At 41.7% G+C, this 15,918-nt stretch overlaps 1 protein-coding gene across 1 annotated transcript in view; it reads left to right on the top strand.

Annotated features, from left to right (window-relative positions):
• Positions 1-11,928: 11,928 nt before the first annotated feature.
• Positions 11,929-15,918, top strand: part of LOC125462412 (putative sodium-coupled neutral amino acid transporter 10) — a 39,854-nt gene continuing 35,864 nt past the window's right edge. The window contains exon 1 of the mRNA XM_048552458.2: positions 11,929-12,034. Within this exon, the coding sequence (XP_048408415.2) occupies positions 11,945-12,034 (90 nt within the window). The 5' untranslated portion in view covers positions 11,929-11,944. The remainder of the gene's footprint in view (positions 12,035-15,918) is intronic.

The following is a 15,918-nucleotide window of genomic DNA, read 5'->3' as shown; positions in this document are numbered from 1 at the left end:
TTTTTTGTCTAATCCCATGTCATTTTCAGAAAACGTGGCCAGTCTATGTTCTGAGGAAGGGTCGCCGCACCCGAAATGTTAACTCTGTGCATTGCTTCACAGATGCTTCCAGACCTGCTGAGCTTTTCCAACAACTTTGTTTTTGTTCCCAAACTACGTGGATCAGGTTAGGTCTGTGACCATTTTAAGTCAACTTTATTAGTTCCTTTTCAAAACCACATCAGTCCATGAAAGTCCCTGGTAGTAACTCAGACAATGGCATTCCAAAGTCCATATTGTATAAAATTGTGGAAACACACATACGGTTGTTGGCACATACAGCTGTATGTCCCTACACTGTATAGCAGCTTTAGAGACAAAAAACTGCAGATTCTGGAATCCAGGGCAGACAAACAGGAGGCTGGAAGAACACAGTAAGCCAGGCAGCATCTGGAGGAAAGAAGCAGTCAATGTATTACCTTTCTTCAGGACTACTGGGCTGCTAAAACATAGATAGACTGGCCAAACAGCAAAGGATGCTGGGTACATTGGCCAAGTCAAACTCTGAAATCACAAAACTCACACACCAGACATGAACATCAACTAGGTGTTGAAGAAATGTGCCTAATGTACAGGACACAGCCAGTAACGGTCGTCCTGTCTCATCAACTTAACAAAAAAAGGATGCATATTAGCAACCAGGAACCAGACACTCCAGCCTAAAACAATAGAACAAATATTAACAGGACATTGAGCGATTAACAAACCCATCCAAACCATTGATAGCTATTAAACAGGTTCCCCTGATTGGCTAAAGCTATAGAAATATCCAGAAACCCAGGAAAAAGACACAAAAATAGGATTTTCCTGTAGATTAGGCAAGAAACCTTTTGAGGAGATCAGAATGGCAAAAGGCAGAGGCCAGCTGACTGGCCAGAAAGAGAGAGGAAGAGACAGCGAGAGAGGAAGAGAGAAAGCAGACTTGCAGTCCCATAGACAGAGAGAGAATGATTTTGTAAAACTACAAGAGACTCAGGAAATATTGTAAACTTAAGGGAATGAAAAGGATTAAAGATAGTATTGTTTAGTGATACAGGTTATTATAACTTGTTTCATAATAAATTTGGGACTGTTTCGCATTGGTACCAGCTTGTGTTCATAGTGATTTAACTGCTTCGGTATTATGGGGCAAATTGATAAGATTCTGGTTGGAGTTGTCGAACTATTTTAAGAAAGCATGGGTGGCCTCCGACATATTTAAGGAGGGACTAGACAACACACACAATGCGCATACACACACAAAGCAGAAAGCTATGTTTCGCCAGCCAACTCACGAGGACCTGTGCTTTTCAAATCAGCTACCAACAGTGCAGAAGATTGCTCATGGTCAGCTTGGAGCAGCTATTTGCAGTCAGCAAGTGTATGTTCAAGCTCCAGTGAAAATAAAATAGGTTGCAGGCTTGTTATTGCCTGCGTCACACGAACACATAGAATCAAGATCTACACTGGAACCCATTCGGTGGGTTTACACTTTAGTACAACATTGAATGGGTGCTGTCGCAGAGGCAACTTCCATTCAATGCTGCACCAAGAATCCACTTGCTAATTCCCCTGAGCATTAAAGCTCCATTGGCTCAATTTCATAAAGACTGGGGTGGGGGTTTTGCACACTGTCCTGGCTAATACTCCTCAACCCATCCCAATAAAACTGTTTAACTGGCCATATACTTTATTGTTTCTCATGTGATTTCCCAGTGTGCACGGTGCTGTCATGTTTCCCAGCAGATTGAGTCCTGGACTCTGTTCAGATCATCATACATCATAGAATCCCTACAGTGTGGAAACAGGCCACTCGGTCCAGCAAGTCCACATTGAACATCAGAGAATCCCATCAAGATTCATCCCCTTAATTTACACATGCCTGAACACTACAAGTAATTTAACACGACCAGTCCACGTAGACTGCACATCTTCAGACTGTGGAAGGAAACCAGGGCACCTGGAGGAAACCCACGCAGACACGGGGAGTACGTGCAAACTCCACACAGACAGATCCCAAGACTGGAATCGAACTAAGATCCTTGGTACTGTGAGGCAGCAGGGCTAACCACTGAGCCACCATGTGACCCAAGTATTTAGATAATTTCTTGGATGTGGTACATTGTGAGGCATTGGATAACAAGCAGCTATTACGTTATCTGAAGGTCATTGGGATGAAGTGGAGGAAAGTATAGAAATCATTGGTGTGCAATTTCATTTATCCTCCTCATCCTGCCAATACACCAACCTGAAGTGTGGTTTGCACAGAGCCAACATGAAGTGATAATTTACATGCTGTGAAGTCAGGGGTTAATTAACTGCACAGATTTCACAACAAGAGCTGCAAACAGTCAAAGTAATTCTCTTCCACACAGGCCCCCCCTATCGCAAAGTTACAGAAAAAGTCTCCCAGCCCATTATCTGCTTTACTGGCAGATGAATGGAAGCTGGCTATAGTAGGACAGATCTCCAGAGGCTTGCTTTCAAGTAGGAGCCTCATTCATCACCAAGATTGTCAATTCCTCATGCTGTGGCTGTTCCTAATGGATTAGAATTCGGAGGTGATAAATATCCTCCTGGGATGGCACTGTCAGCATAAGCCAGCCCCTGGATGCAGGGCCATTAAATTTCTTGCATGGCCGTGGGATTTGATGAAAAAGCTATTGCTGTAAATAAGGCCAACTCACTTTATATTGTACACAGAGGCAATTTTCCTAATTATATATGTTATCTGTTTCTTTCTCATTAAAAATGTCATCATAGAATCCCCACAGTGTGGAAGCAGGCCATTCCACCCACACTAACCCTCTGAAATGTATCCCACCTACCCTATAACTGTATATTTCCCATGGCCAATCCACCCAGCTTGCACATGTTCAAAGTCCACACAGTCACCCAAGGCTGGCATCGAACACGGGTCCCTGGCACAGTGAGGCAACAGTGCTAACTGTTAAGCCAGTGTGCTGCCCTGTTGCTGATGTTTTGGCTTCAGGCACTTGACATTCTCCAGGAGTTCAGTTAGCTAACCATTCCTGAGTGTGGAAGTGAAATGGCAGTAGGCCATCCAACCATAGCCGGGCCTTGATCTCTCTTCCTTACGTCCACATCACCGAGTAAGAATCCTCCTGGGATATTTAGGAATGGGAATTGGATCGTCTTCCTGCTCCATTGGCCTGAACCTTGAGGGCCTGTTTGCCTTCCCCTAATATGGATCTCAGCAGCATAGCTCACCCCAACACATGAGTCAGCTTGCAGCCAGGCCACTGTAAATACTGAGGCACTCAAACTGACCAGCTTTCCCAGTTTCCATGGGTCAACTCAGGTTTTCTGCTCCAAACGCGCTCGCAGACCAGAACCAGTCACCGCATCGGAAGTTTAGAAAGTGGTCCCAGTGCAGAATCCATTCAGCACTGAAATGCCAGGAGAAGGTCTTATTCACAGGTCTTGCTGACTGACATTAGCTCTCAGTTTGGTTACACCTCCGCTTTCAAATGCTCATCCTTGTTTCTGAAACTCCGCACTCCTTACAACTTTCGAACCTCCTGTAGCCTTACCACTTATTGAAAACTTTTCATTCCTTATCCAGCTCTGGTAATTCCGAATGACTCAGATCACAAAGTGAAGCCTGAGTTATTAGATCATATGTTTAATTGCTGTACTTCGTTAACATTGGAAATTAGACATGGATAGATATTCACACAAGGCTGCAAATGTTCTTTAACAAACATAGTTTATTAACATAATAAGAAAAATAGCTACAGGTATAAATCAGACAGTTAGAATCATCTTAAACATAAAAACAAAGTTTCAACCTTGTTCCCGATAACATCCATTGACAGAGACTCAAAGCCAGAGAAATATGACTCTAATCGTAGATTTTTAAACACTTTTAGAGTTGTGGAGTTGTAGAGTCATACAGCATGGAAACAAGCCCTGCAATCCAACTCATCCACGCTGATCAAATTTCCCAAACTAAGCTAATCCCACTTGCCTGCATTTGGCTCATATCCGTCTATACCTTGCCTCGTCATGTACCTGTCCAAATGTCTTTTAAATGTTATAACTGTACCAGCATCTACTGCTTCCTCTGGCAGTTCATTCCACAAATGAACCACCCTCTGTGTGGAAAAATTGCCCCTCAGGTCCCTTTTAAAGCTTTTTCCTGTCAACTTAAAATTATGCCCTCTGTTTTGAAATCCCACGCCCAAGGAAAAGAACTCTGTTATTCACTGATCAATGGCCTTAGTCCCAGTAACATGCTTTAATTTTTTTCTGTATTCTCTCCAATTTAATAATGTCCTTCCTTTCACAGGGCAATCAGAACAGTACATGGTACTACAAAACTGGTCTCACCAAAGCCCTGTACAACAGCAATGACTCAACTTCTACACTCTCAGCAGTGAAGGCAAGTGTGCCAAATGCTTTCTTTACATTTCTGAAGAAGGATCCCAACCCAAAACGTCAACTTTCCCGCTCCTCTGATGCTGCATGACCCGACCTGTGTTCATCCAGCTCCACACTGTGTTGGCTCCATCTTCTTTCCCACCTTGTCTCTCTGTGATGCTACTTTCAAAACACACTGCCTGAAACGGTGGAGAAAGCTGGACCAAATTGTAAGTTTTGAAGAGGAGTTTGATAAATACATGAAAAGGAGAGAGAATGAAATTGCAGGGGCTACTGTGAAAGAGATAGGAAATGATTCTAATTGAATAGATCGTCCAAAAAGCACTATTGGCCAAATGGTCTACTTCTTTCGCAAAGTATGATTCCATGATTCCAAGCTTCTTATTGAGTCAATGACAGTGTCTTTTCTGAGCCTAGTTTTCATGTTCTGAAAAGTGGACCTCTTGAAGAAGACAACTTTTACTCTTGCTTGTGAACATTTAACACAGTCACACTACAGCCTTTGGACTATTTTTAGTGAGCTTCACTTTATCAGACATATAATACTGAATGAAGCACACTTTCCAAGTCCATGATCGTTAGGTCAGTTGGCTAGATGGCTGGCCTCTGATGGCCACATTGTGGGCTTACTTCTAATACCACTCGAGGTCATTATGAAGGTCTCACTTTTTCAACTTGCCCCTCACCTGAGGGGTGGTGACCCTCAGGATACATTCTACCAGTTGCCTCTATCTGGCCTTTGCAGCCCAATGGGACTGTGGGGGCCTTACCAACTCTGAGAGCAAGGACAGAAGCTAGTTGAGATCAATGTCAACTGCATGTTCCCCTCCACTGCATGCATCATTCCGAATTGGGAACATATTGCTATTGCTGGGTCAAAATCTTGGAATCCTTTTCTAACAGTGGTGTGGGTATCCCAACATCCCAAAGGCTACAGTGGTTCAAGAAGGCAACTCACCATCATCTGCTTCAGGGTAAGTAAGGATGTGCAATAAATGCTGACCTGTCCAACAATGCATGTGCCCCGAGAACAAACAAAATAAAGCACAACTATTCCAGATGAAAATGCAACTCTCGTGGAGTTTCTGCATAATTCTAAATGATGTAATGTTTCAGATACTGCTCTGAGGTCCTTTCTTTTCATCTGAACCTTCAGAAAGGCTGCAGTGATATAAAACCACTGTAAATTCCAATTGACAGCCAGGCAAATATAGAACATTTTATTCTCAATGCCTTTAAAACAAGTTTAGAGGATAAAAATTGCTCAAAACCATTTTGTTGTGAATGACCTTTTTAATGTACCTTGTTCAGTAGGGAGACAGTGACATTGTGATAATATCTCTGGACTAACAATCCAAAACTCCTGACTATAATCTGGGGACATGAGTTTGAATTTCACCAAGAAAAGTAGTGAAAAGCAAGTTTAAAAAAAAACTAGCAGACTAGGATGAAAAGCTAGTCTATAGGTGACCAGTCTTACTTGTTTTAAAACCTATCTGTTTCCTAATGCTCATTAGAGAGGGAAATTTGCTATCCTTACCCAGTCTGTTCTACATGTTATTCCAGTCCCCAAGTAATGTGATTGCCTCTTAACTGCCCTTTGGACAATTAGGGATGGGTAATAAATGTTGGTTTATCCAGTGGTGACCGTATCCCATGAATGGTTAAAAATGACGGTTTGGCTCTGCTATTCCACTGAGCTGGATGGTTATATGACTGAGCCTGCATACTCAGTGTCCATAACATTTATTCTAGACTGTCACTCCAAAGCAGGATTGAGAATTGCTGAAGTGTTAGAACAATTTTACTACGAGGGCCAAGCATTCCCATCCAGAATGTTGGGACCCCATTGGCATGTCCAATTATACTATCAATGGTAAGATGATGGGCCAACGACACAATTGGCAAATGAGTCTAACTTTAAACCAGCATATCTGATAACAAACAGCAGTGAACGGTCCCACTAGAATGACAAGAGACAATATAAATTGTTTTGCCATTTTAAGGAGATGCAGGAGCATAAAGATTTACACACCACACAGTGCTTTGAAGATGAAAAGAACTGGTAGAGAATGAAAATAAAAAGGCAGGTGAGGTGTTAGTCTTCATAAAAAGAGCAAGTCCACAAAAACCCCTTTATAAAGCTGGAACTTTGAACATCTAGTTCATAGAGAGGACTCAGAAAAGATTTCTAGGAATGGTATCAGGAACGAAAGCTTTCATTTTCATGAAGAAACTAGAGAAACCATGGATATCCACCCAAGGGCAGAGGAGGATAAGTGGAGATTTGATAATGATGTTCAAAGTCACTTCTGATTGCGTAAATAAGGTGAAACTGTTCCCAGCAGCACAAGCTTTGGTTACTTGATAACATAGATTTAAGGTAATTGACTTAAGAGCCAGAAGCAAAATGAGGGAAAGATAATTTATATCCTGAGCTGTTATGATCTGGAATGCAATACCTGAAGGGTAGAAGCAGATTCAATAATAAATTCAGGACAGAATTGGATAAATTTTTGTGTCAAAGTACTCCTAAGGGCTTATCTTAAGACTGTTCTGCTTCTGAGAGGAACTTACCAAAACCATCTATGCAATCAATCATATCTATGTCTTAGATTGAACATCCTAACATCGGGAGATGATCTTCTTTGGCAACTGGGTGAATTAACTTGGTCATTACCGGTGTGTTGTAGCCACAACAGATTTATTTCAAATTTCACAAATCTTTTATGTCACTTTTCCGCCAATGAGCTGCTACTTTTCTTTTCCAGTTCAGTGAAATGCAAGGCACAACAGTACCAAGAACCCTGTAGGATTAAATGTTAAATTGTGCTTTCGTTATTGCTTCAACAGAATGTGTGACCATTTGGATGATGGTGCTAGGCAAGTTATATCAGATCAAACACACATTGTACCCTACATCTGATCTTCAATTCTATTGGCTACCATGGATTTGGACATCAGGAGCTATGAATAATTAGCAACCAGTCAGATACTGTCTACTGTGTGCCACGATCCAACACTTTCTTCAACTCTGCCATGTCTACATCGGTGACTTTAGATAAACATATAGGTGCATTCTTGACTACAATTCATTACTGGGACTGTATGAACATTTATTCTCTTCATAAGGGATTTCTTTACTTTATTTTTAGCTTCATAGACAACTCCCAGAAGAAGTTAAAGACAACACAGAGTGAAGCTGGAGGAACACAGATCTGAAGAAGGGTCCTGACCTGAAACATCAGCTTTCCTGCTCCTCTAATGCTACCTGGCCAGTTATGTTCCTCCAGCTCCACACTGTGTTGTCTCTGACTCCAGCATCTGCTGTTCTTGCTATCTCCCAGAAGAAGTTACGCCTTTTCTAAACTTCGAAAGAACGTAATAACATAAGGAATAGCTGCAAGATTAGGCTACAGAGCCCTTACACCTGGTCTGCAGATCACTACAATTCTGGCTAATCACCAATGTCCATGTACCCACTCCTCAAAATCTGTTGATTCTTTGAAAAACAAAAATCTAACTCAACCGTAAATACATTGAATGATGGTGAACTCAAATCCCATCCACAGCAGAATATTCCAAAAGATTCAAAGCCTTCATAGTGAAGAAATTTGTCCTTAGATGATTGGCCACCTTACCTGAGCCATGTCCTAGGTTCTCCACAAAGATAGGCATGTCACTTTGAAGAAGCAGGCAGGCTGAGAGGACTTGGACAGGCTAGAAGAGTGGCAAAGAAGTGGCAGATGCAAGACAATGTGTGAGGTTATGAAGCATAGGTTATTTTATGAATGGAGAAAGGCTTCAGAAATCTGAAAGGAATTTAAGAATCCTAGTTCAGGATTTTCTTAGGAAGGCAAATGCAATGTTAGCATTCATTTCAAAGTGGCTAGAATACAAAAGCAAGGATGTACTGCTGATGCTGTATAAGGCTCGCAGCAGACCACAGTTGCAATATTGTGAGCAGTTTGGGGCCTATACCTAAGGAAGGATGTGCTGCTGTTGGAGGTGGAGGAAGTTTACAACAATGATACAATGGGGATGAAGAGCTTGTCTTTTGAGGAGTGGTTAAAGACTCTGGGTCTGTACAGAAGGATGAGGGGGATTCTGATTGAAGCTTACAGAATACTGAGACAATAGACAATACAATAGATTGGATGTGACAAGATGTTTCCACAAGTAGGAGAAACTAAGACCTGAAGGCACAACTTCAGGGTGAAGAAATACTTTAGAACTGAGATGAGGTGGAATTTCTTCAGCCAGAGGATAGTGAATCTGTGGAACTCATTGCTGCAGAAAGCTGTGGAGGACAATTCATTGAGTGTACTTAAGACAGAGACAGCTAGGTTCTTGATTAGTAACGTGGATGAAGTGTTACAAGGACAGGCAGGAGAATGTGGTTGAGAAACATATCAGCCATGATTGAATGGCAGAGCAGAATCGATGGGCCAAATGGCCAATTCTGCTGCTTTAACATGTGGCCTTTGTCCAGTCAGAGAAATAACTTCTCAACAGCCTTAGTGGGCTACTTCAGAACTTAGCGTTTCAAAGGGATTGCAACCTGGATCTCCAGTGTTCCAGCATGTCTCAGTATGAAACTATATATCTGAGTATTTAACTTTGTTTCATGATAACCTGAAGACGTAGCTGCAAACATTCCCTTAGAGCAGAAAGGATGGGGCTGGAGCAGAGATTAAATGTTTTTATGGAGAGATAATGGGAATAGTCATCACAGGCTTCTCTTGTTCTCCAAGTGACAGGCTATTTCACAGTGAGATTTTCAGATATCTGTCCAGTCAGCAGAGGGGATGGTTCATCTGAATGGCTTATATAGAAAATGCGGTCTTCATAAAGGAGATAGTAGGAACTGCCGATGCTAGAAAATCTGAAATAACACGGTGTGAAGCTGGATGAACACTGCAGGCCAAGCAGCTGAAGAAGGGTCTCAACCCGAAACGTCAGCTTTCCTGCTCCTCCGATGCTGCTTGGCCTGCTGCCTTCATCCAGCTCTACGCCTTGTTAACTCTACATAAAGGACACCAGTTTGTTTGGAAGTCTCCACAGAGTTTATTAATTTTTAAAAAGCCAGCAGAGTGTGTTGGGTCATTCAACAAGTTGTAACTTTTTAATAGATTTGTATTATGGAAATAGGAGTATAAAAAGTGAATGTTCGCAAGAAATCAGTACTTTCTAATCGATTTACATCTTTGGAGAAGGGGCTTCTGCAGATAAGCTTGCAAAAGAACAAGAATTAATTGACAGCATTCTTTGGTTTTCCATGTTTAACTGTCCATTCATGCATTCCTCAGTAGTTACTGTCAGTTTCACACAGTAATGACACCAGACAATGACACTGTTGCCACTACTACAACAGTCCAGGTCACAACATTCTACAAATGTTGCACTGTAGGTGGCACTGTGAACACGGTAAAGACAGACAGTAAATTCTACACTTACTAATTTTAAAAAAATTAAAGAGAAGTCTGTTAATCATAACTGAAAGTCGGTTGAAGCTAAAGAAGTAGATAGCAGTTTTAAAAAAGAACATGAAAACTGTAGTGTGGAAAATGATAGAAATGTGTCAAGCAAAGCCACTTTAAATGGCACCCACTGTCGTATCAGGTTCTGGATTAGCCCCACCTGGCAGGTTATAAGTGGGGTATATTGCTGTCATCAACTCTCCTTTCTATGCTGCGTCTAAGGGCCTGACTACTGGCCAGTGATAGAATATGCAAGATAGAATATGTTGACCAATCAGCGATGCCCACAAGGCAGCTTATTGCATGACAGCACCAAGTACAAATTACCCTGAACAGTTTGACCTCTGAGGCAGAAGACCTGATTTCAAACCCCATCTTTAGCAGAGATGTGTTGCAACTTCCCTGAATGAGTTGATTAAAAATATCCACCAAGGTTATTAAGAAGCCATGAGTGACATGGGCGTTCCCCGTTGGGACTGACTCATTCTCACCCAAAGGCCATGAAGCATCATACCAGGTGGAGGTGTTGACAATGTTAGTATTAACTCTATCAGAGCCATTCTACAGCACGGTGCTCTTCCTACAACACTCACCATCCCAGATGGAACTGATCAGACAGTTTACCGCTATGGATCTCAGGAAACAAGGAACAATTCAAATTGGCTCAGCAGCGAGTCCAAATCCACTTGACCTATCAACCAATCATGAAATCATAACTTCACCCAAGGCCAAAGCACTCACCACATTGAGGCAGTCTGCTGAATGAGATAATATCTCACACCAAATCTCTCCAGCTTCCTTTCCCTACCTCATCCATTATCTCCCCTCCCATATTGTTCAGCACCCATACTTCCATGACTGTTCATTTTTTCATTCTCTTCTCTCCCTGATTCCATCCCATCCTATCTCCCCCCACCACCCTTACCCTCCTCTCACATTTGCCTCCTTACACATTCCCCACTTCTTACCCCATCTTCTGTTCTCACCCACTCCTTCTTATTCCACTTAGTCTGCAGTTTCAGCTGAGGGAGTGCCACTCTGCTTCTGACTCAGGGGTTTGTGCTAGCTTGATGCTCTAGTGTGCTACCTAGAATTATTGAATTCCGACAGTGTGGAAGCAAGCCATTCGGACCCTCCTATTTACAACTGAAGAGCATCCTACTCAGTCCTACCCCCTGCCTTATTCCTGTGACCCTGCATTTCCCATGGCTAAGCCACTGAGCCTGCAGACCAGAGCACCTGGAGGAAACCCACGCAGATATTGAGAGAATGTGCAAATTCCTCACAGACAGTTGCCTGAGGGTGCAATCGAACCCGAGTCCCTGACAATGTGAGGCAGCAGAGCTAACCACTGAGCCACTGTGCTGCCCCCTAGTGAGGGAATCCAGATCTCCTAGAAGTGTGCCTTTCAGTTGGGAAGTCAAACCAAAGCCTGATCTGACTTCTTCGGTTGACATAAAATATTCGACAGTGCTACTTCAAGGTAAGAACAGCGGCATTCTCCCAATTACCCAGGGCAAGACTTATCACTCAATGAACATTGCTAGGAAGCATATTATCCATATCTTCACATTGCCATTTGTGGGACTTAGCAGTGTTGAAATTTCAAGTTGCATTCCCTACATTACAACCCTGATGACAAAAGCATCGAAGTGTCTATAAAGTGTTTTGGTCAGGAAAGTTACTATATTAAGTCTTTCTTAGTGGAGGTAAAAGCCCAGGGGGCATTTACGAAACAAGTACATGCTGCCATATTATTAAACCTGAATAGTTTCATTGAGATGGACCAAATGGTAAGCCCTATTGTGAGCTAGAAACCGGCCAACCACATTCCTCTTTCTCCTGAGCTGTTTCTAACTCAACAAGAATTGGGGAGGAGTCGAATGCAAATATTTAAGCAACCAGGAAACAATGTTAAATTGTGAGTAGCCTTGAGTAATATTACGGCATAGAGCTGTCACATGCATGAGTAACATTGAGTAGTCAAATCTTCTTCAGCTGGCCATTTCTCAAGGTACGTGTGCTTACAGGGGAGCAGCGGAATGTATGTGAAGGAACCACGCTCAACTATAGCTGTTGTGAACAGCTTTGTTGGAGTATCTCTGTTGACAATGCCATTCTGCTTTCAGCAGGTAATTACTATTCAGATTAAACTTTGATTCAAACAAGCCCTGACAGTGCGACTAACTCCCATAGGGATTGCAGGTAGCAATATCTGTTCATCTCCAGTTATTTGAGATTTTAAATTCATTTCAAATCTTGACTCAGAGTTCTCCAGCACTATGAAGCAGAGGGATCTTGGAATGCTTGTCCACGGATCCTTGAAGGTGGCAGGTCAGGTTAAAAGGCAGCCAAGAAGGTATATGGGATACTTACTTTACTCGTTCGTGGCATAGATTACAAGAGCACCGAGGTCATGTTAGAGCTGTACAAAACAGCGGTTAGACCACAATTGGAGTACTGTGTGCAGCTCTAGTCACTGTACTATAGGAGGGATGTGATTGCACTGGAGTGAGTGCAGAGGGCATCCACCAGGGTGTTGCCTGGGATGTAGTAGTTTAGCTTTGAAGAGGGGCTGGATAAGCTTATGTTGTTTTGCTTAGCGTGGAGAAGCATGATTGGGAATCTGACTGAGGTGTATAAGATATGAGGGGCATGGACAGTGTGAACAGAAAGCAGCTGATCCCCTTAATTGGATGGTCATTAACAATGGGACAGAATTTTAAGTAGAAAGGTAAGAGGTTTAGAGGGGATTTGAGGAAAGACTTTTCACCTGGGAGATGGATCTGGAATGTTCCACCTGGGAGGGTTACTGAGGCGGAAAACATTACAACCTTTAAAAAGTATTTGGATGAGCACTTAATGTGTTATAACGTTCATGGCTATGAGCCAAACGCTTGGAAGTGAGACTCATGTAGATTTAGGATGCAGACTCAATGGGTTGATGGGTCTCTTCTGCACTGCATGATTCTATGATTCTATCTACCTAACACATCTTTTGCCCATTTTCTTCCGTCTCCTGTTGATTCTTGCTGGCGTATATTACTTTAGTTAAATGTGGTTGGAGCAACAATTTCAGAAGTAGGTTTATGAGACCTGCTATTTCATGCATGAGATATTTTTGGAACCGTTTGGCTTCTGGCACTGGGCTTGAATTTTTTTGGCACTTGGCTCAATTTATTTTCCATCAATCTGGAGTGACTGTTATATAAACAAAACTTATTAATGTTTTACCGCTTCAAATGAACGCTATACCTGCCTTGAAATAACCAGAGTGGTTCGTATGATAATGTAAACAAATCATCTGCAAACAAACAGGTCAATTGTTGCAGAAATTTCAGTACGGGTAGCTTACTTCCAACTACCATGATGCATTGACAGTAAGATCCCAGTTAATGTGAAATTCCACCTCTGTTGCATTTCAAAGTTCTGATATGCTGATGTCCCAGCCATAGGTGAGATATTGAACCAAGTCAGTTGGTATCAACCCTCACTGTCCCTAAATTTGATAACATCAGCAAATTTTGTAATTTTACTGTATATTCCAATAACTTGAAATAGAAGACAGATTAAGCTGGCTGTTTTGAAAACATATGATGTTGCAGAGCAAAACAAGGTGTTTATTTTTAAAGAATTTGTGAGCGAAGTATTGTTGAATTGAAGTCCATGTTATGCTGTTATGGACATCTGCCTGCATGCAACAGCAACATGATGAGTAACTACATTTTGCTGGTGTTGGTTGAGGGGTAATCCTTAAACCAGGCATCGTTTTGCACTTCTTTGAATTGTGCCACAGGATCATTGACATCCAGAATAGATAACACCTTCGTTGAAACCATTCTTGATATAGTCTTGCCATTAAAATGTACTCCATTTGGGGCAAAGTTAACATGGGCTCCAATCACAATTTGCTTAGTGTCAGGAAAGAGGAAATGCGTTTCTCACGCTATGCATTGCTCGGTTTTAAAGCTTGACCCCGACAGTAATTTCTGGGCTGTAATTTCCAGTCTTAGTAAAGAAAGATAACTGTGCAATGATTTTGCATTGGCACGCTGCAAGCATTTAGTCATCCCATACATATCTAAAAATACTGCAATTACTTTAATGGAGCCTGGGAACAGTTGGCAGGTTAGGCAGCATTTTTCAAAAGGTCATCAACCTGACACAGTAGCCTATTGCCTTTGTCTCCCCACAGAGGTTACTGATGTATTGAATCTTTCTGCCAAGTTTCTGATTGTTTTTCAAAAAGTCTACCACCCACAGTATCCTGTGATTAACACTTGTCCTGAGCAAAAGGTTTGATCCATTGTAAAATGTTTTCCACGCGGATCAGTGCTGGGATCCCTGTTATTCACCAGCTAATGACTGGTTTAAACTCTGGTAGTCATTTGTGATGCAGGTTGTAGTTAATATTAAGCGGAACTGCAATCAAAAGCTTTAATAAATCCAAAGTTTGGCCGAGTATTAGGTAACTGAACTTCTATTTAGCCAAATTTGATGTAGCACATATTGGTTAATACAGTTGAAAAGCAAACAAAGCCCTGATGCATTTCTAGAGGTGTGAAATCAGGAAGCTGATACTTTATGTTAGTTTGGCTGGAAGCTTACATAAGTCATACTTACTGTACTGTGAACAGTTCCAATCTCTGTACTAGAAAATGATACAGAAGCACATGAGAAAATATATATATAACCAGAAATTTTAGGAGTTGGGAAGTCATGTTGAGGTTGTGCAGGACACTGGTGAGGCTGGGGTACAGTGCCTAGTTCCGGTGGCCCAGTTACAGGGGTAGGATATTATTGAGCTGGATAGGGCTCAGAAAAGATTTGCTAGGATGTTGCTGGGTATAGAGTTATAAAGAAAGGCGGGATAAGCTGGGGTATTTTTCACTCGAGCGTAGGAAGTTGAGAGGGGACCTGATATAAGTTTATAAAATAATGATGGGTATAGATAAAGTTAGTAGCAAAGGTCTTTTCCCTAAGATGGGGGATTTCAAGACTAGGGGCATATTTTTAAGGTGAATGGAGAGAGATTTAGAAAAGATATGAGAGGCAAATTTGTTACACAGAGGGTAGTTTGTGTGTGAAATGAACTTCCTCAGGAAGTGGTGGATGTGGATAAGATTACAATGCTTAAAAGACACTTTGATAAGTACATGAATAGGAAATGTTTGGAGGGATATGGGCCAGGAGCAAGCAGGTGGGATTAGTTTAGTCTGAGATTAAGTTCGGCATGGACTCCTTGGATTGAAGGATCTTTTTCCATCTGTATGACTCAATAACTCTATGTTATAATAGCAGGAATGATTGAAGATATCCTTCTACAATTTGCACACAATTTTAAGTGATTGTTTTTTGTGTTAAAAAGGACATGTTTTGGGCAGCTAGGTAGGAAAAACAGGGATTTCAAACAAACTGTATTTTCAGAGATAGCAGGAACTACAGATGGTGGAGAATCTGAGACAACAAGGTGTAGAGCTGGATGAACACAGCAGGCCAAGCAGCATCAGAGGAGCAGGAAGGCTGACGTTTTGGGCCTAGACCCTTCTTTCTGAAGAAAGATCTAGGCCCAAAACATCAGCCTTCCTGCTCCTCTGATGCTGCTTGGCCTGCTGTGTTCATCCAGCTCTACACCTTGTTATCTCACACTGCATTTTCAAACGGAATTGAAATTAATCCTCTCTCACAAATGGGGAAGGAAATGATCTCATACCTTCCTGCCTCAAATTTCCATGGGAGATTTGATCCAAAGTAACACATTTTCTACAGTCAAGACCATAAATAAGAGAAATAATGAGCACATCAAATGTTGTGGCAACACACAGAAAATTTGCGAGACGGTTTTTTGGAATGTCACTACTTTAAAGAGCAAACGACCATCACAATTCTTTCACATGTTTTGGAGCCCAACTGAAGAGTTCAAGAATCTAGAATCAATTTTTAAAAAAATCTATTATTCATTGTTACGACTGGCTTATCTTATAGCATATGGATAATGTGGTATTTGTAGATCTAA

This window comes from Stegostoma tigrinum, chromosome 23 (assembly GCF_030684315.1).
Source record: "Stegostoma tigrinum isolate sSteTig4 chromosome 23, sSteTig4.hap1, whole genome shotgun sequence".
NCBI classification, from domain to species: domain Eukaryota; kingdom Metazoa; phylum Chordata; class Chondrichthyes; order Orectolobiformes; family Stegostomatidae; genus Stegostoma; species Stegostoma tigrinum.
This window is presented reverse-complemented; position numbering and strand designations above follow the sequence as displayed.